The following is a 27,085-nucleotide window of genomic DNA, read 5'->3' as shown; positions in this document are numbered from 1 at the left end:
ATATATGGAAAACATTGCATAACAGTACCAAAAATGGCATGCCATACAAAAGATGTTGTCCTGTGCCAGGTTTGTAACATGGAATCAGTACAGGGATTATGTCCAGCAAATTAAAATAACACATAGTAAAAACTGTTAATTTCTAAAGTTTGCTTTCCAAAATATATTTTCAGTGATGTCTGTACATATTTGATCTCATCTTCCCCCTTACTCCTGAAATGAAATATTTCAAATTATATAATCTTATTACAAACTATAATAAAGCAAATATACTGTACACTTTTGAAATGATTAAAATGTGTTTATGAAATGCATTAAGTATTGATACTCAGAAATATTCATGTGTACTTGTGATTGTGGATGGGACCACTGACAACAATGTGTTACCAAGATAGCAGGATGCTACCCACTGTGACATTAGAATGGATTGCACCAATGTGGTTTGAATACCAGAACTGCTAAACAAGGGTGAAATAATTGCAAGAAAGTGCACATAATTAATTTCAACAAATAATTCACTAACTATAACCTGTCCCCAAGAACATAAAGGAAATTTATACTCTTATCCTGGGTATGTGCTTCCAGCATCCATACCCAGACTAGACTGCACACTAGACACTTGCCAAACTGAGTCTTTGGTCAAGCAACCTCAAGCCCCTTTGTCAAAAGTTCCCCTTTCAATCAGTGCCTTCCAATGCCCCTTTATACATGGTGACTGCCTTTCAAACAAATAATTATTTTATACACACACACACAATTCCAAGGTACAGCAAGCAGAATTCTTCAGGTCCCAACAACTTTCTTCCTATTGCAGTAGTACTATTGCCACTCTGAAAATAGCTGCTCAAACTTCCAGTTACCTGCTGCTGCTATTAATTTTGCAAAATAGATTTATGTCAAAGTCTTTCACTGATAGTAGGTCTAAATTGTCTAATGGGAGATGTGAACCACACAGTTTAATAACCAGCGATGCAAATAATATTTGCCCTTTTCATAACATAAATAGTGCATAAACATATAATAAATAATGAATGGCAACAACAAGAGCTTAAAGGTGAATAATTTAAATTTATTTAAATAAATAAAATGATGCAAATAAATATTAAAGTATACATAGGGTAATGCACACAGATATGAAATAAAAAAGCAATAAAAATAGACTTTTCAGTAAAGTCTAAGTTACAGATACTGAAGTTTTCTGGTTGTCATTTACTTCAGAAATGCTGTTCCTAACTGACATAAGTTAAATAAATTAATACATAACCTTCCTGAAGATACCTTTTCCAGATGGGTACACCACTGACAAATCAAGATACCATGAACATTATATAGCACAACACAGCACATAGTTATATACGTTTTTCCCTATCCCTGAATGGTCATCACATGACATCACCTTCTTATTGCTAACCTCAGGTGGCACTGGAGAAAAACAGGAAGTTAGACTAGTTTTCTTGCTTGTCATAGCAAAGTTTATCAGGAATAAAAGCTTAATCATATCAGTCCTACAACAATAGAAGTCGCCAATATATATCAATGTTTGTTTCCTGTCCTTGACTCTACTCTGGAGGATATAGAAACCATTAATTTCATCAGGGACTGCAAGAGTTGCATCTAAAAAAGACACTTTCTGGTTTTCATATTTTTCTTGCCTTCACAAGAGAAGACTGGAGATCCAGCACATTTCAAAAGATATTTCTTGTTCTTTCAGATTCATAAAAACAAAGGTCAGACATTTCCTAAGACATGAGAATAACACAGAATATCAATTAAGTTTTAAACCCAGTTTACTTGAGCTTGGCATTATCTCTGGCATCACAGTGAAAATGCAGTTCCAGCTAAGTAATAACATGTACACAAAATACTTAAGCCATTAAATATAACTGTTTCTTATGCAAGTAAAAATAATTGTTTCTGTCAAAACCAGAAAAATGTAATAACTTCCCTGTTGCCATAGGAATGCTAACTACAATACAGAATATACAAACTGCACAAAAGGATTTATTATTAGTCAAAATGATAAAGGAATAAAAGAAAATAAAAAATGATACATCTAGACTGAACTTTGTGGCCTACCTAATGGATTATTGCTGTATTGCAACATAATAATAGAACAAAAGGGGGAGGAACAAGGAACTAATTGCTAAACATATAATTTAAGGCAAATATCCTCTGTTATCATCTAAATGTGCAAACTTGTAAACAAATAATAAACATGTTGGGCCAGATTCCACAAGAGTTTCTCTCACTGTAAGTCTGCCCTGACTCCAAAAGACCTGCTCTCAGTGTAAGTAGTCACTTACTCTGAGTTCAAGTCTTTTAAAATAGGGCCATTAACTTCCATATACAGAATGTATTAAAGGTTCATAGAGTCACAGATGTTTACTAGGTTAATGATCACAAGGGCCTTTTTAAGCCTAGCCATGCATCCCAAATCTCTGACAAGTTCTGATACCCTTGATAAATGTAAGAGTGGGCCTGGGAGATGAACGATTTACAGGCTACCTGTTTGCATTAGAGACATAGGTGTCAAACCAGGGATGAATTTCTGGTTTCCCATCCAATTGTCCAAGTTGCACTTGAATTGGGTTAGGGAGGAACTCTGCTTCACATGGATGGGGAGCCTATTCCATAGACAGGGTAGTCTCTGGGATACATACCTATGTCTCCAGCAGGTCCTGTTTATATCACAGGCAAGGTTTAAGTCTTTAGAACAGGTAATTCTGCTACTGTTTGTTTTGTGGATATGCAGTAGGTCCATCAGAGTGGAGTCTGACACTGCCCTGTATGCCAGGCATAGATCTCCCCTCAAAAGCCTGTAGGAGTCAGAATACAGGGATAGGGCCTTGAGGTGGTCCGCATAGGACATATTACTTACACCCTGTATTCTTTTAGTGAGAAACCTCTGTGGACGCTCCAGTTGCTGGATATGCCTGGTTAGGTACATGCCAAAGGGTGCATTGTACTAAGTGATAGGTCTGATGAATGCCAAATACGGTGGAACAATGACTTCTTTGGACTTAGATGCCATACCTTTGTTTATAAGTTGCGCAACATAGAATGATTTCCTCACCACTGTAGACACATGATGATCAAAGGCTAGATTACTATCTATGTGTGTCCCTAAGTCCCTGACTATTGGGTCAACTCTTAGGGGTGTGTTGTCAATATGATAGTTACCAGGGATAGATTACTTCCCAAAGGATACTATTATGCATTTAGTTTTAGTCCATGGCTCTGACACCAGTTATTTGTCTGTGTCAGCCCCTCCTGGAGAAAATTTGTGTCAGTGTGAGATTCAATGACAGCTCCTTATTTGCAATTATCTGCAAATTTAGTCAGCCAGAGACCACTGACATTGGCCTTGACTTTAGAGAAGTAAATGCTAAAAAAGAAATTAGAAATATGAGTTTAAAAATTAAAGAAATTATAAAAATATACCTTGAAAGAATAACTCAGCTGTATCAGGCAGGTAAAAATCCATTACTATATTGCCATTTCCGATTTTCTCTTTGCTTTTTAGCTAGTAGTTCCAAGTGATTATTTTGTAATAGTAAACTTACCATAAGCTGAAAGTTGCTGAGGTAAAGTATTGCTAGAAAATTTTCACTGTGAAGCTACAGTAAGATATTTAATAAACAAAAAGTAAAAGCAAACATTAATCAGTTGAATCATTTTGCATTATTTTATGCATTTTCCAACACTGATAAAGGGAACAATTATTGTATTAACCATATGGATGTTTACTTAAATACACTAAGATTTGACTAGATCTGCCAGAAAAAAAATCTTCAATAAGGTTTAGTAATTAATTGAATCCTCTTGCTGTAATTTATACTTTGATATGCTAATATCATGAACCTGTATAAGGAGGGAAATAAATCCAGTTTCTGAACTGTTTTCCTATCTATTGTCATACAAAAAGAGGAGAAAAACATTGATGTCACTTGTCATATGCCTTATTAAAAACAGATTCAGAAATAAATCAGATAAAAAGACTGAAACTTGAAGTTTGTCTTTCATTTTTCAGTGAGACAACATCACTGCTTCTGTTCAGTTAATCAATATCCAAATAATTGCACCTATCTGAAAAGAAATATAATGAGAGAAAAACAAAACACCTGTCTAAATAGTATAAATATCTCAACAATTGCCAAGAATATTTTATTTATATTAATAACTAAAACAAATGTAAACATGGACATTGCAAGAGTGTTACTTTCTGGTATTACGATTTGCAGGAAAAAAATGTACAGCACTTTTTACCTACCCACAATTATATGTACCAGCAAGTTTTATTGATTCATTTCCCATGAGAATCATGACACGTGTTTTCTATCACATTTGACATGCTGTCTGGAAACCAAACTAAATTGAATTACTAAAAAATTGTATTGGGTCCAGTTAACAAACTTGGGGGCTTTAAATAAAGTTGAAATGCTGCTCTAGTTTTGTAAAATATTTTTAGACTTAAATAAAATTCACATTTTAGTTTTTTTTAATAATTTCCTTTAAGCAACTGTGCCAGAAAAAAATAAACTTGCCACTTTGTATGTACATATAAAGAGCTAACGGAGTGGAATGTGGAAGTTAAATTTATATTAAATGAATGTCAGAGGTCTGATATAACATGATTTTATAAAATAAATATGGAACTGTATTGACTACATCAGATAGTGACATATTTAGGCCTACAGAAATAGAAACAATATATTTATATTCATTTCTATGTGAGTGCAATGTCAAAATTCTAAGGTCAGTTCCTATCAAGTATCCCAGGTCTGTGTGAAAACAAAATCTTAAATTATGACTGAAAAATGCATATGAATGGAAAATTATGGTTAAATACATTTGTTTTACATGTCTATGCCATGGAATGAAAAACGCAGAAAACAGCAGGCCTAATAGAAATATAGTACTGTTTGGATATTATGTGAACTAAAACATACTACCCATTTAGTCCTTTCATGGATTTGGCCTGAAGTTTGAAAATGTGTTATTTCAAAATGATACAATAAGCATCTGGAAGTTATTAAGGTCTTATAAAAATATCACTTCATATTTACATACATGCAGCTAGTTCAAATTTGAAATATTTTGAATGTTTATAAATGTGCAATTACATCTTAATATTGAATTTGCTACTTATTAAAAATGCATTGTCAGAAACAGCATAATCAAATAACTTATCTGTAGAAGAATGACTCTCGTAATTCTCTTTGAAACACTGTAGTGTTGTGGTATGCAAAAGGACTGAACAATTTATTCATTTTTATTTTTTGTCGATCGGGTTAGTCCCCCTATGTCAGTGTCATCTTTAAAGGGGAGACCTTATGTGGTATTCACACTGACTAGGGGAAATTTGGCCAGGGCAATATGAGAAGTGTCTTCTGAATGTGGTGGCACCAGGACAATCTTTGACAGCAAGCAATAGAGTAGTGATAAGTATATTTGCAAAATATTGATGCTGATGCAGTCAAGGTGATCAAAAATGTGGCCAAGCAGTCAGATGTACTTCCTAGTGAAGTTGATTTATTGTTGTCTCATGAAGTGGCTCTACAGAAGGAGGAGGTGGAGCAGTTCAGGTGACTGAAGACCAGCTGAGGGGGCTGGATAATGTCTGTCTGTCTGGTGGAGCTTATACAGAAAGCAGATCCATGGGAGGGTCAGCCCTGTCATAAAGTGAGATGACAGATATACTTTTTCCAGAAACTGACTGGCCAGATGACCAAGAAAGTGGAGAGCAGTGGGATCAGGAAGGTTGTCTGTGATAAGCAAACAGAGGCAGCTAGAGTTGAAGAAAAAAAAAGAAAAGAGAGGGGAATAGATCTCCTTGGAGAAGATTGCCTTGAACTTAGGGTGAGGATAAAAAGTTAAAACTGTGCTGTTATAAACACACACACACACACACACACACACACACACACACACACACACACACACACACACATATATATATATATATATATATATATATATATAGAGAGAGAGAGAGATTGAGATTTTGTGTGGAACTAAATGATTATCTCAATGGGATTTAGAGTGACTGATGTGCATTCTTTTATTGACAAGGGGAAAGATACTGGGGCTGGGAGGGTGGCCTAATGGTTAAGGTGTTTGTCTTACAAACACAAGGTGCAGGGTTTGAGTCTCACAAGGGATAATTGGCTAGGCTTAAAATGTCTCGCAAGGGCAGTTAGCCTAGTACTAATCTATGAACCTGTGTGATTTTGAGACTGTAAATCTGTTACAAGCCAGTTTAGCTACATATGAAAAGAAAAAAAGTAAGCTTGGAATGAATTTGTCATTTGTAAAAAAATTTTTACAGGTTATTTCTAGTGAAGTGATAGTGCTTTACAGCAAATGTGCAAAGAAGTAAAAAATGCCAAAAACATAAAAGATGACTGAAATGTTTTGAATGGGGTGGGGTGTGGTTTAAATTATTTTGAAACTTGATAATGAAAAAGTTTTGAATATGCCTAGTATTGTTTTCAATTTAGGGTGCAGGGGTGTATTAAAATACTGTAATTTTGTGAGGATAATACTCATTTAAATAATGAATGTGATACAAGATGGTGTCGGCAATATGGTGAAAAGGGCCATGTTATACTGTGTTGTAAGATGGAGTGCAAGATATGTTGTAATGGGGAAAGAAAGTCTGGAACAAGAAAGCAGAGGAGAAAACAATATTTCTGATGTTGTAGTAGAGCTAGAGATGAATGTGAGTAGAAAATAAAGTAATTTGAGGAAAAACATGGGAAGAACCAGAGAACAAAGTATTATGACAGAAGAAAAACTGACTAATTTCTAGCTTGTCCCATGAATCGATGGGACTGAATATCAAATGTATAAAACTGTGGCAGAAGAGTAGAAGAAGTACTTTTATATTTACCGAATGAAGGGATGCAGAGAAAGGTACACAAAGTATGGAGATATGTGAGGGTATAATAAAGTTAGTATTATAAGGAGGTGAAAAGTGAAAATATTAAAAATTGAGATATGACCATATTTGGAGTTATATGAGAATTATGGAAAGCAAGAACAGAGGAATTGCTGTTTAATAAATATGTGGGACATTATAAGTAAAATGATAAATTTGGTTATGGAGGAAGGAATCAGCAGGTATAAGTCTGGATATTATAAAAAGAAGAAAACAAAAATGTATGCTCTAATGATAGTCAGTGTAAAGAAGAGTGCATATATAATGTGTGTGTATATATATATATATATATATATATATATATATATATATATATATATATATATATATATATATATATATTATACATAATGTAAATATGTAAATAAAACCAGATGAACCACTACTCTTTTTTTAATAAGTGCAATGTGAGTTTTTACTTACACCTGAGCTACCACTAATTTACTCTGATGGAACTACGGTTTAATGTCTCCTGATATTCCAAAGATCAACATTTGTAAATCTGCCAACTAAATTTCTATTAAAAGTGTAGAAAATCTCTTTAAAACGAGAAGCTATTTCCTACAAAGTCTTACTTTGTCTGCTTTAAACCAAAGCAATGTTAATATTTGCAATATGATAAACATGAGAAAACTTCTGAGTATATGGGATTAAATCATTGCTTCCTTCAATAAATCCATCAATAAGCTGATTACAGATGACTTAATTTAATTGGTCAAGTTTAGTCACATGATAAGGATGATAACAATGGGTAACGTCAGTTATAAAAATGAGCATTTATTGTACTTGTGGTCACTTCATCTCAATTTCAGACTGAGCTTATGTCAGATTATTTTCTAACGTGTTTGTGAATCTAATTAACACCCCAAGAGATACAATAGATAATTTCTTTGACAGCACTTGTGGCACAACTTACATAAAGCTTACATACTCAGTACTGGGCCATATGACTGAGACAGCACATATTATATCTACAATCATGGCCGGCCTTAGGCATAGGCCAACTAGGCGGCCGCCTAGGGCACTGCTCTATTAGGGGCATTTTTCCAGTATTTATTTGGTGTAGGAAGACCAGGATGGGGGCACCAGGTGGTGTGGTGGGGGGCGCCATGGAGCCCTTTTGCCTAGGGCACCAGTTGACCTAAGGCACTCCTGTCTACAATGCATCTGTTCAGTGGCAAACTAGCACTTTACTATATAAAGATTTCCACCAAAAGCAGGGAGTTGAACCACATCACAGAAGTTAACAATCAGGGTTCAGTAAAACAAAATAAACTTCTTATTTGTAAACTAACAAAATATTTAATGCAAGCTTTTGGTTAATCCTGCTCTTCCACAGGCAAAATACAGTATGAAAAATGTAAACATCTGAACGCACCTTTTAAAAACCTACCTCAAAAATTAATTAATCAATATGTAACCTCAATCATTTTAAAATGCTGGTACAATAATACCACTTTTTATTGTTATTTATTTGTCCTCTTAAATGTAATAAATGTCACAAGAAGAACTTTACATTCAAACTACAGTCAGCATCATGTTTTAACACAAACTGCCAATAGGATTCACCTTTAAATAATTTATCTGTTTAGCTGCCACTCAAGATATCTTTATGCAGAATCTGCAGTCCCAGAAACAAGATTGTAAATGTATGCTCATTAGACAAATTACCTAAAATATGCTTATGTTCTTGCTCTAAACATTCTTTCCATCTTTCCTTCTTAAAATAATGTTCATTCATAGGTAAAACTGTGTACCAAACCTTGTGCACCATATTCACAGTAACTCATCAGCAGCTCCCTTTCTCAACAGTCATGCTTGACTGTCACAGGTTCTCACACTCAGTCTAGGGGTCTTCAGGCTGGACATCCACATTTCCTCTTTCTTCCTTTCTTTCTCTCAAATCATTGTCTGCTTTCCTACACGTGTCTGAACCACTGTAATCTGTTCTCCTTGAGCTTCTTCTGCCATTAGAGCTATAATGCCTTCTGCTCTGATGCCCTCATTTCTTCATTTTTCTCACAGTGTGCATCCTCTCACCCAACTCAGGCAGTTCAACTCCATCGCATGAAGCATTCTCTCCTGCTCTGCCTTCACTGCAGTGGTTTCTGTGCCGTAAAGAAGCACTGGTGTTAATACTGTTTTGTATACCTTACCTATCATCTTATTTGGCATTATTTTTGCTACACACAACCGCTGACACTCTGCAGCAGTTTATGCAACCCTTCTCATTCAAGATTTGGTCCCGTTATTTAAACTTCCCATCTCCTCAAAAAAACACTTCCAGATACTTGAAGCTGCTAACTTGTTCCACTGTTTTCCCTTTTAACTCCATGTTCAGCTTTTTCTGATTTACCCTATTTGCTGCTATGAGAACTGTCTTGCCTGTATTCAGTTTCATCCCACTTGTCTTCAGTTTTGCATTTTAATTCTCTATCAGTTGCTGAAATTCCTGTACAGAGCATGCTTGTAATAACACATTGTCTGCATACAGCAGCTTTGATGATCTGACCCCTGCAAACCTATTTGAAAATGTAGTCCACCGCAAGTATGGACATCAGTGAGTTCAGAGCTGAACCCTGATGCACACTTACTACCAATAAGAACCATTCTGTGAGTCCAAACAGTGCTTGTAATTGTGCCACTGTAGCTTTGACCATTGCCTACACTAATTCTATAAATGTTTGACATTGAACCCTTGCAGGCATGCCCAATTCAGCTTTCTTGGGACCTTGCCATATGCTTTCTCAGTGTCTAGGAATGCCTAGTTGGACTTTTTCCTCATCTCCAGCTTATCTCCAGTAACTGCCTCACTGCAAATATATATATGACATAAAGTATGGTTCATACATCTGAAAGCACCCTTCCTACTGTATACTTACTTTTTAATAGTTATACTAGATGTGATTCTTTTTCAGATTTCTTCCTGTTTTATAAACAAGCCCTTTTTTGTCCATCTGTTTTCATTAGCTACAAATGCATAGATTTTCTTTAAAGTAAGTCAGGCATTCTCCTTCTTAGTTGTGTATACCCTTATTTATTTCTCTGTCCATGCTGATGATCCATGGATCATATCACATTATTGAGTGGGATTGTAGTGGGGCCATCATCTGAGCAGCCATCAGAGGAGTTTTTTAAATTAGCCCTACACTTTCCCATATTTAAGGAGTAAAAATGCAGAGGGCTATCAAACTACTCTAAGTGATATAAGCCCACAAACAGCTCTACCCTCCTTTAGAAGAAATGCATCTTATTAGGGCTTCCAGTCTCCATTAAGGGACATTAACATACGCATACCCCTGAGACACATCCTTCCCCTCATTTCCACTGAAAAGTAAATGAGCACTCTCCAGTCATTCCTTTACCTTACCATTAAATCCTCCAGCTCTCCAGTGCTAAAGTTTTCTCAGTCGTCCTCATAGTTTTAGCTCTCTGTACCACAGAGCCAACTGCCCTTCTCTTATTTAGTGAGGGAGTCTATTTAAACCTGAACATCTTCTTCTTCTTCTTTCGGCTTTTCCCCGTTAGGGGTTGCCACAGCGGATCACCTGTCTGCTCATGATTGGCAGTGGAGTTTTACAGTGTCGAGTTGCCAGCCCCGGCGCCCAACCTTTAACAGAAAGCACACACACGCACGCACTCACTCACACCTAGGGCCAATTTAGAGTGTCCAATCCACCTACAGCATGTCTTTGGGATGTGGGAGGAAACTGGAGCACCGGGAGGAAACCCACGTGACCACAGAGAGGATATGCAGACTCAGCACAGAAGGCACCCCAGCTGAGAATCAAACTGGAGAACCTCTTGCTGTGAGGCGGCAACTCTAACCGCTGCACCACTGTGGCCACCCTCTAGTTAAACCTGAACATACATTCCTTAAATGCTTGACTTCAGTGCCTCAGCACATAGATGATTCATAATACTGTTCTTTTTTTATTTAAAGCAATGGAGATCAAATTACACAGCTTGACTACTAAAAGAAGCAGCTAAGCTGGGCAATGAATCTTCAGTTTTCAATAATAATACCTATTACCTCACTCGTTACTTTCCCAAATTCCATCAGGACCATGATTGTGTATTTTCCAGGTGGTGGTGTTTAGTTCTGCAGACTGGACCTTGTATTGTACCACATTGGGTGTCTTCTGAAAACAGGTTACAGGTCTAGCCAACAAAAGTAAGGAAATAAATAACATATTAATTAATATTATTGACTCTTTCATTATCCTTCCTAACTTACTGGAGTGGAATACAATATCTTCCCCTTGGATCTCCTCCCTCTGGGGTTATTAACATTACTGGTGACATTCTTCTTACTGCTTGGCTGCATGACAGTGTTTTGCACCCTACATCACCCCTTGGGGTGGGGGGGGGTTCCTTCTTGCGCAAGGTATAAGACTTCAATTAAAAGACATTTTTTACTGTCACACATTTGGGGGTTGAGAGTCAGGACTCTAAGTTCCCACTATAGTAAGTGGCTCAGATTTTTATGGCTAACTTTCACCTTTAGGTTGGCAGTATTCTGTCAGGCTAATTGTGGGTACATGCTTCCACACACCTGCATTGCTTGGGTTACAGCATGGATGCTCTTTGGTTGGGCGTTTGCACACACTATGTTGTGCTGCATTGAGCTGCTGTACCTGAGATTTCATCCAGAAGAAGCACTCATGGTAACCTGGCCAGTTTCCCACAGGAGTGGGAGAGCTGGTATGATCCCCTTTAGTCCCATCCCTCTCCTGCTGACTCCTCCTCCACCTCTACTGGCACCCATCACTGGTTAAACTTAGTTAGTTTGGGTCACAGTTATCCCTCTGCACATTGGAGCCAGCTCTTTAAAACAGTGTACAACAAAACAGAAATACAATGCACAGTTGAATTGTTTTTGATATGAATATTTTGGGATATTTATTTTCTAATGACTTCAGTTTCCACTTACAGCCTAAGGCTTATAAGAAAGTTAGCACATATTACTTTTCTGATTATATTCATAAGATCACTTCTGAAAGACTATTTACATTAGTGGGTCTATATTAGATCAGCGAAAGCTTAAAAAAGCGAACTCTGATTGATTGAACTTATGTAAGCGAAAGCTTACAATCTCGAACTGTCAGATCAGTGATTTTTTTCCTAGGGAAAAAATGCTGATCCAAAACACATACACACAACACAAGCACACCAAACAAACAGAAATCCACACACATACACACATACACCTAAAATCTGACACCTAACCCTACACTAAACTATGCACACACCACTAACTATCCACTTACCTTAACCCAAAGCCTAACCCTAAGGTCTGTCACTATCACACACTCACCTCACCCGCTCCCTAACTCACCTAAACCTGCCCTAACCCTCACGTCCACACAATCGCACACATACCAAACCCACCCTAACACTCACATCCATACAATCGCACACTTCCCTGAATCTGACCCGTAACTTTCCACCACAGCACTGAAGATACTGAAGCAACAGAAACGGACAACCGAATTCTTTCTCTAGGAAAAAATTTGGGTTTCTGTTGCTTCGATATTTTGAACATTCGCTTAAATAAGTTCAATCAATCAGCATTTGCTTTTTTAAGCATTCGCTGATCTAATATAGACCCACATTAGTTAAGGCTAGGTAAACTGCATCTGTGAGGTCTGGTAATTTAGCACTTATCTTGAATGTTATCAGATTTACTTCTCTTGTTGCACCCTTTTATACTCATGTTTAATAAGTCAGTATCTGTGGAAGCAAATCCTAGAATTTAAATGATGCCTTCTCATACCTCTCAACTGTACAGATTTTTCCAGAATGTCCAAATGTTTGCCTTGTATTTTTGATCAGTTATTTATAAAATTTTTGTTTTTTGACAAATCACTGGGATGATCCAAGGATGAAAGTAACTAAATAATGACATGCATTTTCATTTCAGACTTTGGGCAACTGCGGTGGTACAGCAGTTAGCGTTGTCACCTCTTAGCAAGAACTTCTCTGGTTCAATTCTCAGCTGGGGTACCTTCTGTGCGGAGTCTGCATGTCCTCCCTGTGGTCGTGTGGGTTTCCTCTGGCTGCTGCAGTTTCCTCCCACATCCCAAAGATATGCTGCAGGTGGATTGGACACTGTAACGTGTGTGTGTGTGTGTGTGTGTGTGTGTGTGTGTGTGTGTGTGTGTGTGTGTGTGTGTGTGTGTGTATGTCCTTCAGAAAATACATGCTAATGCAAATCCTGTTATTGTAGCAACTTTCTAGGGTGTAAGAGTAATAATTAAAATATGTCCCTGTTTTTGTATTAAACCACATTTAATTAAATGCAGTGACTTTGTACCACCTTCAGCTTCACATACATGTCAGTGGAGAAACAGCTGATGAGGCAATTTATTTTATTCACTAGACAAGAGTGTAAATTAATGCATAAGCTACATTTCATTATCTAGTGTGGTCACTAGTGTATTTCCCTTTGAAAAGAAGAACTGGAATGTTAGACTGCAATTCAAGAAGAGACTGTCATTAGGAGAGATACATGAGAGTACAGCTTTATAATACAGTAAAAAAGCTTGACATTTCTGAGACTATCAACATTTGAGACAGACTGCGGCATACAAAATAAGATCATACTGGAACATGTGGTAAGCTAGAGTTTAACATCAAGCATAACAAGAAGAAATTGAATGTTTTACTGTTACACATGCCAAGATAACAAGTGTGTAATTGATATGAAGTCCCAAAAGTTCTATTTCGCTTAGTTAACATATGTTAGAATCTATCAGATAGATTCTAAGATATAAACCCCAAGACAAATGTAGAATATAAAAAAAAACTTAAGTTAGGAATTGTAAGATGGAAAGAAGATATGCTCATACAGATGTATTATACTAGATTGAGGATACTTGCTATATACTGTGACTTCACTGGTAACAATAGACAAATCAAGACACAAATAATACAGACATAGCGAAGGCCTTCTGAAGAGGAAAGTACAAGCTGAGTTGGAAAAAAAGTAAGCAGGCTTTTAGAGTTTGCTAGATCCAGTGATATTTCAGAAATATATGATAGACTAAAGTACAAAAATATAATGGTGTCAGTAAAACAGAAGCAAAGATACAGTTAATGAATAAAACTAGAGTGAAACAAGAAAAATAGACAAAAACACATATAAACTGCTACAAGCTAAAACCAAAGTAATAAATAAATAAATGGCATAACATAACATAAGTAGATAATGTAGATATTGTGGCACAACATATCCTCATATGAGACAGAGTTCAGTATTGGAGAAAATTATATCAAAAAGCAACAAGAAGAATCATTTCACTAGAGTATGCAGAAGAAGCAGTGATGATAAGCAGAAATACAGAGAGGACAGATTCCAGAGGCAGAAAGAGACAAAGTGGCAGAACATATGTACGAAACATGACAAAGACTGGATACCATAGCTTGAAGGACTGCAAATGTATAAAAGTAATACTGATAATGTAGAAAGACCAGAAACATCAGCAAGTATGTTAACAGAAATGTAGACATGGTGACAGAACAGAATCATTACTGAATATGTTAACAAATGAGGTAAAAAACTGAATGAAAGCCAAAACTGCAAAATGCAAATATAAGTGTTTGCACATGCAGTTCAACAAGAGTACTGCCAGTTAATGGCTATTTTATGTCACAGAAAAGGGTTGAGTAATTAAATAAATTCTTCATGTGATACAGGGAAAATCAGTAATCTTGTTTAGTTACAACCTAGCAAATAAACTGAGACTGGTAAAGATAGTTATTCACCCTCTGCATACAGAAGAAAAAGCAGAGAAGAAGATGAAATAGCATAAGAGATTATGAATATGATAGAAGAATATCAGGTGCAAAATAGAAGGGCTCTAAACAGGATTGAAATAAATATAAATAATTTGCTGCATGAAACCAATATAAAGCAAATTATGACTGTTTGAATACAAATTCAAGAATATCCAAGAGAACAATGGCCTGATTTGTACAACAATTCCTCTGGGCATATAGGTTGCAGAGTATGTCCATTAGTTGCTGTTGATAACTAGTTAGATTTCCAGAGAAGTTCTACCTGTTCAGACAATTGTTTTTATTTTAGCTGCCAGAGACAGTGAGGATAGATAATGCCATATGTTAACAGCCAACACTTTAAAGAATTTTAGGAATTCCAAGGAATTATATGCAGAAAAGCAATTACAGCCCCTGGACTAATGGAAATCATTATGAAAAATGTTAGCAGGACTATTAGAATTGCCAACTCTGTAAGTTGTTGTTGTATCTTTTAGCTTTTCCCAGTTAGGGGTCGCCACAGCGGAACTCCGGTCTGCTAATGATTGGCAGTAGATTTTTACATACCGAGTTGCCAGCCCCTGACGTACAACCTTCAATGAAGGTACGCCCATTCACACATGTCTCCATGCAGAAGACGCTTTAGCTGAGAATCGAACAGGACAACATCTTACTGTGAGGCGACAACGCTACCGCAGCATAAGTATGTATGGAAATAAAGAAATAGCAGGTTGACAATTTATCCTGTAGTTACCACTAGACCAACCAGTTTGCATTGTTATCATGATTTTAAAAACATAACCAGACTAAGTGACAAAAATTATTATGTGATAAAACAGAAAGAAGGACAACATGAGAAAATAAGTTAATACTGTAAGAGAGATAAGGGAGTATACTTTATACTCTGGTGGCAGGAAGCGAGAAACAATACAAGCATGGCTCCTTATTCAGTTGCTAGATGTAGCAGATGTTGTTGTTTGTCTTTCAGCTTTTTCCCGGTAAGCGGGTCGCCACAGCAGAACTCCGGTCCGCTAATGATTGGCAGGAGATTTTTTTTTATGAAACGCCGAGGTGCCAGCTCGACGCCCAACCTTCAATGAAGGCATGCCATGTAGCAGATAAGTGAAATAAAAGGTCAGCCTATTACAATAATTAATGAAAGACTCATTATCACCTGGCACTGTTCTCTTCTGAAGTCCTGGTTTAATTTCTTCAAGGCTTTTGGGTTTCTAATACCATGACAGGAATGGACTCCATTCCTAAGTCAAAGTATGATTAAAGTTCTTGAAATGAGTATTGTTTCAATCTTTGATGTTAGCCAAAACTGCACTTTACAGCCCTGCGATGTGCACAGAATTGACTCCATCTACTATTCTTTCGGAAGTCCTGGTATAATACTGGTGATCGTGAAAGAAATAATTAAGACTGTAGTCCTATTTTTGATACTGAGCTAACAAATGTTAGCTCAACAGACAGATTTCATTAAAGTTAAATTTTTTATACCTCAAAGGTTAAAGTGATTTGAAACAGACCTTTGTATTTAAACAATAACATTTTTAATATGTTGATTAATATAAAAATATTAATGATACTTTTTCCTTTACAGGCCAACTAGAGTAATACGCAAACAAGTGTTTTTTTAAAAAAAAGTGTTTCTCTTAACAAACACAGTTTCTTTGCAGGTGTAACAGACTAAGGTCTTTCTTGCCACAAAAGAATGCCTGTTTATAATGATGTACTTAAGTTTGTATATTTAGAAAATATTTTTGTATAATATATTTTCTTAAAAACTGCTAATAATATTACAGTCAATTATTCTACTAATCTCATAAATTGGTTTGATTTATATAAGCCTTTTGAAAAAAATGTAATTTGTGTCACTACAATGTGGTGCAAATGGCACTGTAACTGTTTTACATTTAAAGTAAATGCATTTCAATATAAGTCAGTAGTGGGAACTGAACCTGAGATCACAGTAAAAAAAAAAAAATGGTGATGCAGTGCAATACAATATTGCTATATGTGCCTCAATACTGACCCATCACATCCTTAAAATAGTCTAACAGCAACGATACTTAAAGTGTAGAATGAATAGCTTAAATCATGGCAAAGACTTTCCTAGGATGAGATCTAACAGCAAAGCACTCTTTTGCCTTTGTAGTCAGAAATGCATTACAGTAGCTTGGGACATCTGTTTCCTCACAGAAAAACATGGGTAGTTTGTGACTGTTCCAGACTATTCTACTGGCTAAGGATGAATTAGAAAGAAAAGCCAGAAAGTGGAAATTTATGAACTGTACAAGAACAAATGTTGCAGCTGTTCTCTGTTTGGCTATAAGTGTTTCTGTTGTTCATTCTGGGAAATTGAAATCACGTTAAAAAGTAAAGATTTGAAAAAGATTTGTTAGTTTATTTCAAGATGGTTTTATAAATAGGTATGATTGTTAGTGATGTAGAGTTGTGGATCCTGTGATTTTGTTTTCATGCATACAAATAGCTGTAACCGTTTGTCCAGTATCCTAAGTACCTGCCCCAATGACTCAATCTATTTCTATTTAATTGTTAAATCATATTTGGTGAACTGTTTGTGCTACTTTGAGGTCAAAAGACATGCCACACAGTTGTTGCATTAATGTAAAATAGTAAGTGGTTATTTCTGAAATTTGATGTAGTTATACAGAATAGCTTTAGCAATACATTCATTGTGTTTTCTATATAAAAATGTGTCTTTGTGTGCTAGCAGTTTTAATGTGCAAAGGTGAGTCATATGTGCAGCACTTCACTGCGTATAACTTTTCAAATCGTGACTTAGTAGGTGACATTCTGCAAAACAGGTTGCACTGAGCACCTGCAGCTTAGTATCTCTGTTTCGAATGTCAGTTGATCATTTTTGCTTGCATTTAGTTGTAAAGACCCTTTTGCAGCCAAGTGCATGTTTTCTGAATTTTGCTCCTTGTCACAAACACTGTGAATGAATATAGTTTAAATTTATCAAGTTAATTCTTTTCATTCGTTATACTATGGTAAATCGGTTAGTCTTAACTCTGTTAGTAAGTGGATTAGCCCCAGTGAACAATCCTTACTAAAGGTGAGACACAGGAGGAAGAATAACTCCATATCAAAATGCCATTACATGAGATCACATTGAAGAATTCAGCTTTAATCCAGAGCATCATCTTCTTCTTCTTTTGGCCTTTCCCGGTTAGGGGTTGCCACAGCGGATCACCTACCCGCTCATGATTGGCAGTAGAGTTTTACGGTGTCGAGTTGCCAGCCCAGCGCCCAACCTTCCACAGAAGACACACACGCAGTCATGCCTAGGGCCGATTTAGAGTGTCCAATCCACTTACAGCATGTCTTTAGGATGTAGGAGAAACCAGAGCACCTGGATGAAACCCACACGATCACAGGGAGGACATGCAGACTCTGCACAGAAGACACCCCAGCTGAGGATCGAACCGGAGAACCTCTTGCTGTGAGGCGACAATGTTAACTGCTGCACCACCATGGCCGCCTTAATCCAGAGCATCATATTAATGTTAATAGCAATTCAATACATAAAAAGCTTGGCAATGTTTGATATTACAATAACAGGAGCAAACACGTTGAATGGCCCTGATACACTAATTCAGTACAGTTGATTTACTAGTAATATATTCAACAGGGGCACTTGTTATTAATTGTTTGATATGAAAACATGTTTATTGTTGGTAGAGCAGTCTTGTGTAACCCATACGTATTAAATCATGATTTGTTGCCTACAACAATCCTCATTAATTCATTACACGACAAGTGGTACTGCATTTTAATTTTAGTTTTTCATTCTCTTTAATATATTTTTTTTTTTATATAAGAATATCTGAAAATCTGTTTTTAGCTTTTTTCAACATCCATATCTAAGACACCACTATTGAAAGAAGCTGATCCTATGCAGGACGACATTTAATGCTAATGTTGATCTCGATCGATCATTATTTTCTTGGATAACAAACTTTGGTTCGTTTGTCATTTCAGGTTGCCTAAAGGGGAAGAGAGTGGGCAGAAAGTGTTTCCATGTATTTCATCAGTTTGAGACCTATGACACAGCACAGAATTTCTGTCATAACAGTGGTGGTAACCTAGCCATGCCCAAGACAGAGGAAGAGTATGCAGTTCTGGCACGGTATGCTAGAGATGCTTTTTACCCAGGAAACTGGCCTATTTGGATTGGTATACATGATCTGCGTGATGAAGGTCTCTACATGTACCAAGATGGCTACCTTGTCTCCTTCTTCAAATGGTATAAGGACTTCCTTGTGAGCCAGCCTAATGGTGGGAAACATGAAAATTGTGTGGCCATCTCTTCAGATGATGGAAAGTGGTGGGACAATGACTGTGCCCGTAGGATGTATTACATGTGTGAATATGAATTTTAGGCTTTGGAAACAGCAGCAGAGGAGAAAGTCAGACTGTAGACTAGTACCATCAATGCAGTTCTTAAGAAAGTTAAAAGGGAGCAGGTGTAGCTTGTAGTGACTATACACGTAGTAAGAGAAACTACAGTTATAATGCAATAGGCTGTGCATAAAATCAATAATGTTTTTGTTTTGCTTTAACAAAGTTTGTAATTAATTAGAATGATGTTACCGTAGTAATTTCTGTCTTAATGTTTAATAACAGTGAACTTTGCCAAAGAAGTCAAGCATTTTATAATTGAGGAAGGAGCATTTTTGAAAAAAAAAAAAAATGAAACACTATGTGCGCTACCTTTATGGGCAGTTAGTCTGAGCAGACTGTTACTCAGAAGCCAAGACTCATGCTGCGCAACACAGCACAATAAACCACTTATAAGATATACGCCCTGCTAATGCCATGTGGCTTCATTTATAGATTCTCTTCTGTATCCATGACATGAGCACTGCATATCTTTACAAGGATTTACCATTTTAAAGTACACTGTTACTTGAAGAGTAAAAGTGCATTTTTTTCAGAAGGGGAGGTGCATGTACATATGCATATGCATGGTTGATGGAGATGGAGATCATTCATTGGCCTAATAGTGTTCAGGAATATAACCTTTGTAAAAAACAAATTCTAGACTCCCATGTTTGACAAAAATGTATGATTTGGACTGGACACAATTACAGAAAGAACCATCAATTGAATGTTTTTCTGTATGCAGTAAAAACTTCAAAATTGGGATGTAATAATGCTCAGTGTTTTGTTTTGACCCTGATTACAGCACCCCCCCCTCAACACACACACACACACACACCCATACACACACACACACACAAGGACTGGAGGCTGTTGACAGAACCATCTTAGAGGAGCAGCAGCTGGGGGAATATCCAGTCATGTGGCTGCATTGCATTGAGGCCTAGGGAGCACCAACTATGAGTCTGCCAACATGTGAGCAGAGTAAACTTGAGTATGGAAGTGTGCAGTCACACAAGACATGGCATTGGAGCAAGATAGTATGCTTGCAAGCCAAAAGAGGGAAAAAGTAAGACATATAAAGGAAATCAAAACAAACAAACAAAAATCCATAACAATAAATAAATAAATAAATAAATAATCCCCTACAATCCTGGCTGCAATCTTTGGCTCTCACCTTCCTATAGACAGTTTCTGATGCTATGGGATGGCAGAATGAATAGGCTGAAATAAAGAGGAACAACACTTGATGTTCAAAAGATGGGCAATGCAATGAAATCTGACTGCTTTGAAATCGTAATGTGACCCTTATTAAATTAGTACCATTGTTTTTTTGGGGGCAGATGATTCCCCGTTTGGGAGGCTTTACCTATGCACTTCCTCTTATCTAAGGACAAAGCACCTTGTGAATCTATAGGCATTTGAGGGACTGGAACATTAGAACAGTGGTATTCTGTTTAAGTGATCAAGATTATGACTGGTAATCAAAAGCCTTTTAATCCACATTTACATTTTGTATCTATATTTATTTAATGGTAGTCAAGACAGGAATTTTGAAGCAGTCAGGTCAAAACTGGATTTAATAAAAGCTACCGGCTAAATGAGAAGGCCATACAATGAATGATTATGGTACTGTTGACTACAAAGTTAATAATAATATTAAGGGTGAGAGAGTATGTTTGTCGCCTTATTTATCCACTTGAATTATTCACAGTTTACATTATAGTTGATGCAGCAGGCTACATGACCACTGTGGGGTGGAAGAAGTTTGGGTTTATAATTAATCATCATTACTGACAGGTACAAAATATTGTCTGTAGAAGTCCTATTCCCAAATGGGAGGTCCTTTCAAAACATACATGAAGAATCATGGGAAAGAATGGGATTTAAACATGGTGGCATCTGCAGAAAAGTGACAGCCAACGTTTTGACGTTTTTTAGCAAATGACATCCCCTTCACAACCATTTGCAGACAGAACTGTGTTTTGTGAACTTGAGAAGTCAAAGTAGTGATGAAAGATCATTTAGGGTCTACATTTTGACAACACTAACATTTGTGATTAATTCTTGGCTGTTTTAGGTAAATGCCACTTAATGCCAAGCCTTTTGGATTGTAGTATCAATAGGAGTCACCCTGTAAACTAATAAATATAACAGACATATGCTTAATATCTGTTTATTTTATTCAAAAATACTTAACCACTTAAAGATGGCATGGAAGAGTATACTGTTACCATGCTTAAACAGTGGAAATGCTCATTTGCAAGATTTACAGTGAGGCAGAGGTACTGCAGAAGAAATATAGGGTCCCTCATTGTTATGCTGATAACCCAGAGAAGACTCAACTTGCTTTGAAGGGGCTAAATGAAGAAGGTATAGCATGCATCCAACTTGTACTTTACTGTACCCAGGAGGTGCAGCAAGCATTCCTATAATGCTCACAGATTTCACTAATGAAGAGCAAAATGGCAAGTCTGAAAATGGCACATTCTGCATCCAGATGAGCAGCAGCATGTATATTTACAGAAAATCAGAATGCGACAACAACTATGAATTGCCTAGTTCCATTATTTGGCCTATAATATAGGCACAAAAGTCCGTGGTACTGGACACCACTGTTCCAGGTGAAAAATTAATAAAATATCACATGAACTGTATCACGCCTTACAAGTGGCTTTGCAAACTCAGTCTTTTACACCTAATAATCTGTGTAGTGCACATAGTACAACTATTTTACTCTGAATTCAGGAAAAAGAAAACTCTGTTAAGCACTTCTCTCATGTAAGAATGGTTCTTTCAGTGGTGTTAAGCTCTAGTCTCCTGGTAGAGAATAACAGCAACCAATTCTTGTTGCCAAAGAACAGCATTCGAAGCATTTTCACACTGTTAAAAACTGTAAGACATTTCTTTGTTTTCTTTTCTCACACTGTCTCTCTCTCTCACACTCGGACTAACACACACACACACACACACACACACACACACACACACACACACACACACACACAAAATAAAAGTGTGGCTTCTAAAGCCATTCATTTGTCAGTTAGACACACTGCTTCTTCTCACTGTCTGTGTGTCAGTGCTAAGTGTTTTACTGCTTTCAAAGCCATAAGGCAGTTTGTGCTCTTAACAGTTTTTGTTTTCTATAACAGGTAAGGCTTCGTTTACTACAAAGAAGTATGATTAGGTCTTTCTGATCATAACTTGACTATTATATGTTCTTTACATGGATATCAAGAATCAGCTGTTGTGCTTTATGATGCTGTGCTCTAGAGGTGAATTTCTTAACGTGATTTCTCAGAAGTTGCTGATATCCATGACTCTAAGATATAACAACTTGATTATGACTGCAGTCCCAGTCATGTGGTTTGCTCATGGTGCACAATTCAGTGATACAACCAATATGCCACAGTCCAAGTTTTGTGTTGGGAGGTGTCTAAAAGGGGTATTTTAATGTAATTTTTACAAAATGCTTCTGCTATGTTGGTGCAAAGTATTGATTTTAATAAATCTGAGTATCAAACTTTTTCCATTCATTTCTTGGTGCTTCAGTTATGTTCTAGGATTACAGAGGATTACAGTGTTGCATAATTACATTAAAGAAGTAATATACATTAAACATACACAGAACATTATTCCATTTACCCCCTCCCTCCTTCTACCTTCCTCTCTTTAACCCGGCATAGATAGAGCCTCCCCTACATCATAGCATTATAAAACTGATCCAAAGATTACTCTGCTAGGAAATCCTTTCCAGGATTTATTAATTCTTGGTATTTATTATTGTATATTAACATTTGTTTAATAATTGTTGAACTGTATTACTGTTATACAATTGTTTTGCTATGTTTCTACTCCTTCTCTTGATATGTAACAAGAGCTACTACCTAATGGCACCAGATGTGTACCTGTATTCTTTTTCTTCTTTATGTCATGATCACCTATAATGTATACAGTACTGATTCTTATGTACACCATTTATCAATGTTCACTCTGTGGAGCTTTTCTCCCCGGGCCTCCGCTGAAAAAGGACCTGTGTCCAGTTGGAATTTCCTGGTAAACAAATATAAATAAATAAATAAATAAATAAATTTAAACAATATGTTATAGTCAATGATCCTGTTAGTGTTTGAGTCAGTGAATCTTTTTTTTTTAAGGTACACTTGAAGGGTACTGTTAATTAGCATGGCTGCTGAGTTCTCGATCTGTTGCTTGACTGCTAGAATACCATCAAATACTCTAAAACAGAGAGAACAGCAATAGTTAAGGCAAGGTAAAAGCAAGGTATGAATCATAGTCAACCTTTATGAGTGTAGTGATGCCCAAAGCAGGGCAAAGAGCACCACAGTCACTGCACATAGGGGTTGATTAGCTATAGCAATATTATAAACCTTATGTATACTTTATGTTTATTACTACTGCTTGATTTCTATTTTTGTTTCATTTTTCTGGTTCTTTTTAAAACAAACGTATTCCTTTCAAATAAAGAATGAAACAACAGCAGCAAATGTTCCTGGCATTTAAGCAATCAAATGCCATGGTTTTTGGCTGGTTTGTTTCAGCAAGTTTCCTGTTTGTGAGTATGGTTGTGAGAAGCATTCTGGGGTATAAGAAAAATAATTTAATTTTAAACAGCTGACGTTTAGTATATTGTTACCCTAAAGTTCCACAACTGTCAATATTTCTCCATTAACAGTGCATTTAATGAGTTTATATGCAATTATGATCTTGATTTTTCACTTTAGCATGCCAATATCTGAATCAGTAACCTGTAGTACTATGACATGAAGAATATATTGCTGGGAAACATCCCTTCCTCAGAAAATATTACTTTTGTTTGATGAATCAGCAGTACAAACTGTAAAGTCCTTGAAAAACAAAGTCAGTTGAAAAGTTATTTGCCTGGAGTTATGTGATGTGTCATGTGTATGTGAGTGGCCCTTGGGTTATACAGAATTTACACATGGTCTCCAGCATTCCCATTAGTGGACTCAGGATCTCATAGCTAGTGATGGGAGTAATATATTACAATATGTAATATATTACAGTTTCTAGTAACTAGTAATATAACTAGTTATTTTTTCAAATAGTAACAAAGTAATAGTAATATATTACTTTTTTTTAGTAACTAGTAACTTAAATATGAGTTACTTTTGAATTACTTTTGCTTAAACCAGTGGTTCTCAACATGGGTAATATCACCCCCTAAAGAGAGATAGAAAACTTCCGGGGGCCCTGGATAGTATGGATAGTAATCAGATGTTAGGAGGTAATAGAGACATTGATGGGGTAAGTTGGATAAAAAATTACAGCATAATGTTGGCACACCTCATATCACTTATACCTCTCAACTGTACCAAATTCCTTGGCATTTCCTGGTGTTGGGCTCAAAATAATAGGGTGCTACGAATTCCCAACTGGCCCCATTAAATCCCGATTTCAGCGTGCAGACAAGGGTGCTTGAACCATCCCACTTTTAACAGGCTTCAATTAAAAAAAACACCCTGTGATGGTGGCACTCTCCTTTAAGGAGGACCATTTGCTACTCCTTACTGACTACAAGAGTAATTGCCGATGTCATTGATTTCATGATCCACATGTAGATAATGTTGGACAAGGAGTATAAGGATTCAGATTCAGGCATCTATTATTCTAATTCACTTACAGATTTTGTGTCAGTATGCATTTTGAACAATAAGATATACTGAATTGTTGAAATCCTCAACAATTTAACAGAAAATCAAGCATTTGCCAGAAGCATGGCAAAAAGCGGAGGCAAAATCAGGAATAATCGGTAGGTATGATCACATATTATCCTGATGTTTGTAAGGTGGATGTCATGTATAGCGAGTTTGTGTTTCAAATGTTTCCCCGATGTAAAGAAACTAACTCGTATACTCTCAGCACAAAAAATTTTAAACACAGCCATTAGCCAAACATAATGTGTGGAGGGGGGCAATGGTCTGAAATCAGGAACAAATTTTCAATAGGTTGCTTATAAACTTAGAACAGTTTTAAAATGACATGTTTTGTGTTAATGTGCATTTTTTGAAGGCTATCAAGAATTAAAACATTTTTCGAGAAAGAGTAATATACTGTAGTCAACTAATAATGATAATAATTAGAGCTGTACTTGACTGACGTAACCATAGAATTCTACACAAGAGTGGTGTTGTATTAAAATAACATAAGTGCAGCTCGTACAGGTTTTACATACTAACAGAGCCACACAGGTTAGTAAGTCCATGAGCAGAATGAGAAGATATTTAAACTGTCCTCTACAAGAGTGCATGCCATAATTAAAATCTGCAAATACTAGGTTTCTTAAGTCGCAACATTAATAAAAAGTAAAAGCGGCCACCATGAAATCCAACATTTAACTTCTGCTTTAGGACTGAAAAGTAACAACTTAACTCTAGTGTGACTACTAATGCATGCATGCTGTGTATGTAAACTTAGTCCACACTTACTGCAGAATTTAAACTAGCCATGCTGAGGTAAGTGTGAGTGAGTGTATGAGTGTACGAGTATAAGAGTATGTGTGTTAGTTAAACTGGTGGTTCATTTTTATGTATGAGTGTGTGTGTGTGTGTGTGTGTGTGTGTGTGTGTGTGTGTGTTTGTGTCTGTTTGTGTGTCTATGTAATTTAAACTAGCCGTGCATATGAGAGATAAAGTATGTGTGCTACTGTGTCAGAAAGTAGGTGTGTGTATGAGTCATATGAGTTTCAGACATCATATCCTTCATAAAATGCATACTAACACAAATCCTGTTATTCTATCAGCTTTTTAAGTTTATAAGAACAATATTTTAAATTCCATTCCCTATTTTTGGGCCTTTGTCCTCCCATTATTCTACTCTTTGATCAGATTTCTTGTGCTGAGAGGTATGGTAGAAAGTGCCAATTTATTATGTTTTAAATTAAAAAAAATGTTATCTGTATTGTTTTGAAGTTGCATTGAACACTAAGTGATGCAGTTATCAAAGATGAATGCTGCAAACAGCAAGGGCCTCCTCCACACCCACGCTACTTAATTATATTAAGTCTGAGATAACTGTACCACAGAATAAATATAATTCCCCAAGATACCACACTCTTGATGCTGGTATACATATCTTATCAACCAAATGTTTGCCATCACATGTTTATCACAGCTGTTTCACTACATACATGTGGTATTATTTGTGCTGCTTAATAAAACAAGCCATTTAACAGTGCATCACATTCCACTGTGAAACTTTTTACAATGTTTTTAACGTGACATTTTAAGCACACATTGCTGTACTCTTAAAGAACAATACTGCTACAGCTTCTATATACATAACAAGTACAGCACTACTGCTTTATAATTTAGTTATTTTATACATTCCAGAAACATTACTTCACTGTTTTATTCAGTCATTGTCTGATATTTAATTTAACCAATTCAGTGTTGTGAGGGAGCAGAAGCCCCTCATAGCAAGCAGTGGGTGCAAGGCAGACAAACAAATCATGGGAGCACACACACACACACACACACACACGTCATATTATATATACTTAGACAGTTTGGAGGCTTGTCAGTTCACCGGTGTTCTGCCTTTTGGCGACAGTTAGAGGTATGAGTCAGTGCCCAGCATCAGCAGCTGCTAGGTTTGTTTATGAAACCTACTAATGCACATTGGTATTTACATAACTACAAGAGGAGAAGGTTTCCGAATTAGATTTATTTTATCCATTGATCAGGTTGACCTGATACCCACATACTGACAACAACAGTGGATTGCTATACCAATTGTTATGACAGACTTTAGTTTCCTATTAAGATTAATAGAGTGCGCAGTTCTTTTATATATGTCACAGTTACTGATGTATGTTATTTTAATTAATTTCTTTAAAGGTGTAGCTAATTTGACATCAGTGTGTATATGCTAGAAGTATGGTAGGGCAGAAAGTAGAATGCAAAG

General features: G+C 36.4%; 1 protein-coding gene across 1 annotated transcript in view; it reads left to right on the top strand.

Annotated features, from left to right (window-relative positions):
- CLEC11A (C-type lectin domain containing 11A) overlaps positions 1-22,674 on the top strand; it is a 404,688-nt gene extending 382,014 nt beyond the window's left edge. The window contains exon 4 of the mRNA XM_044059398.1: positions 18,734-22,674. Coding sequence (XP_043915333.1) covers positions 18,734-19,134 — 401 coding nt within the window. The 3' untranslated portion in view covers positions 19,135-22,674. The remainder of the gene's footprint in view (positions 1-18,733) is intronic.
- The last annotated feature ends 4,411 nt before the right edge of the window (positions 22,675-27,085 follow it).

Source organism: Protopterus annectens, chromosome 17.part0, assembly GCF_019279795.1.
Source record: "Protopterus annectens isolate FY-2018-M chromosome 17.part0, PAN1.0, whole genome shotgun sequence".
Classification (NCBI taxonomy): Eukaryota; Metazoa; Chordata; order Ceratodontiformes; family Protopteridae; genus Protopterus; species Protopterus annectens.
This window is presented reverse-complemented; position numbering and strand designations above follow the sequence as displayed.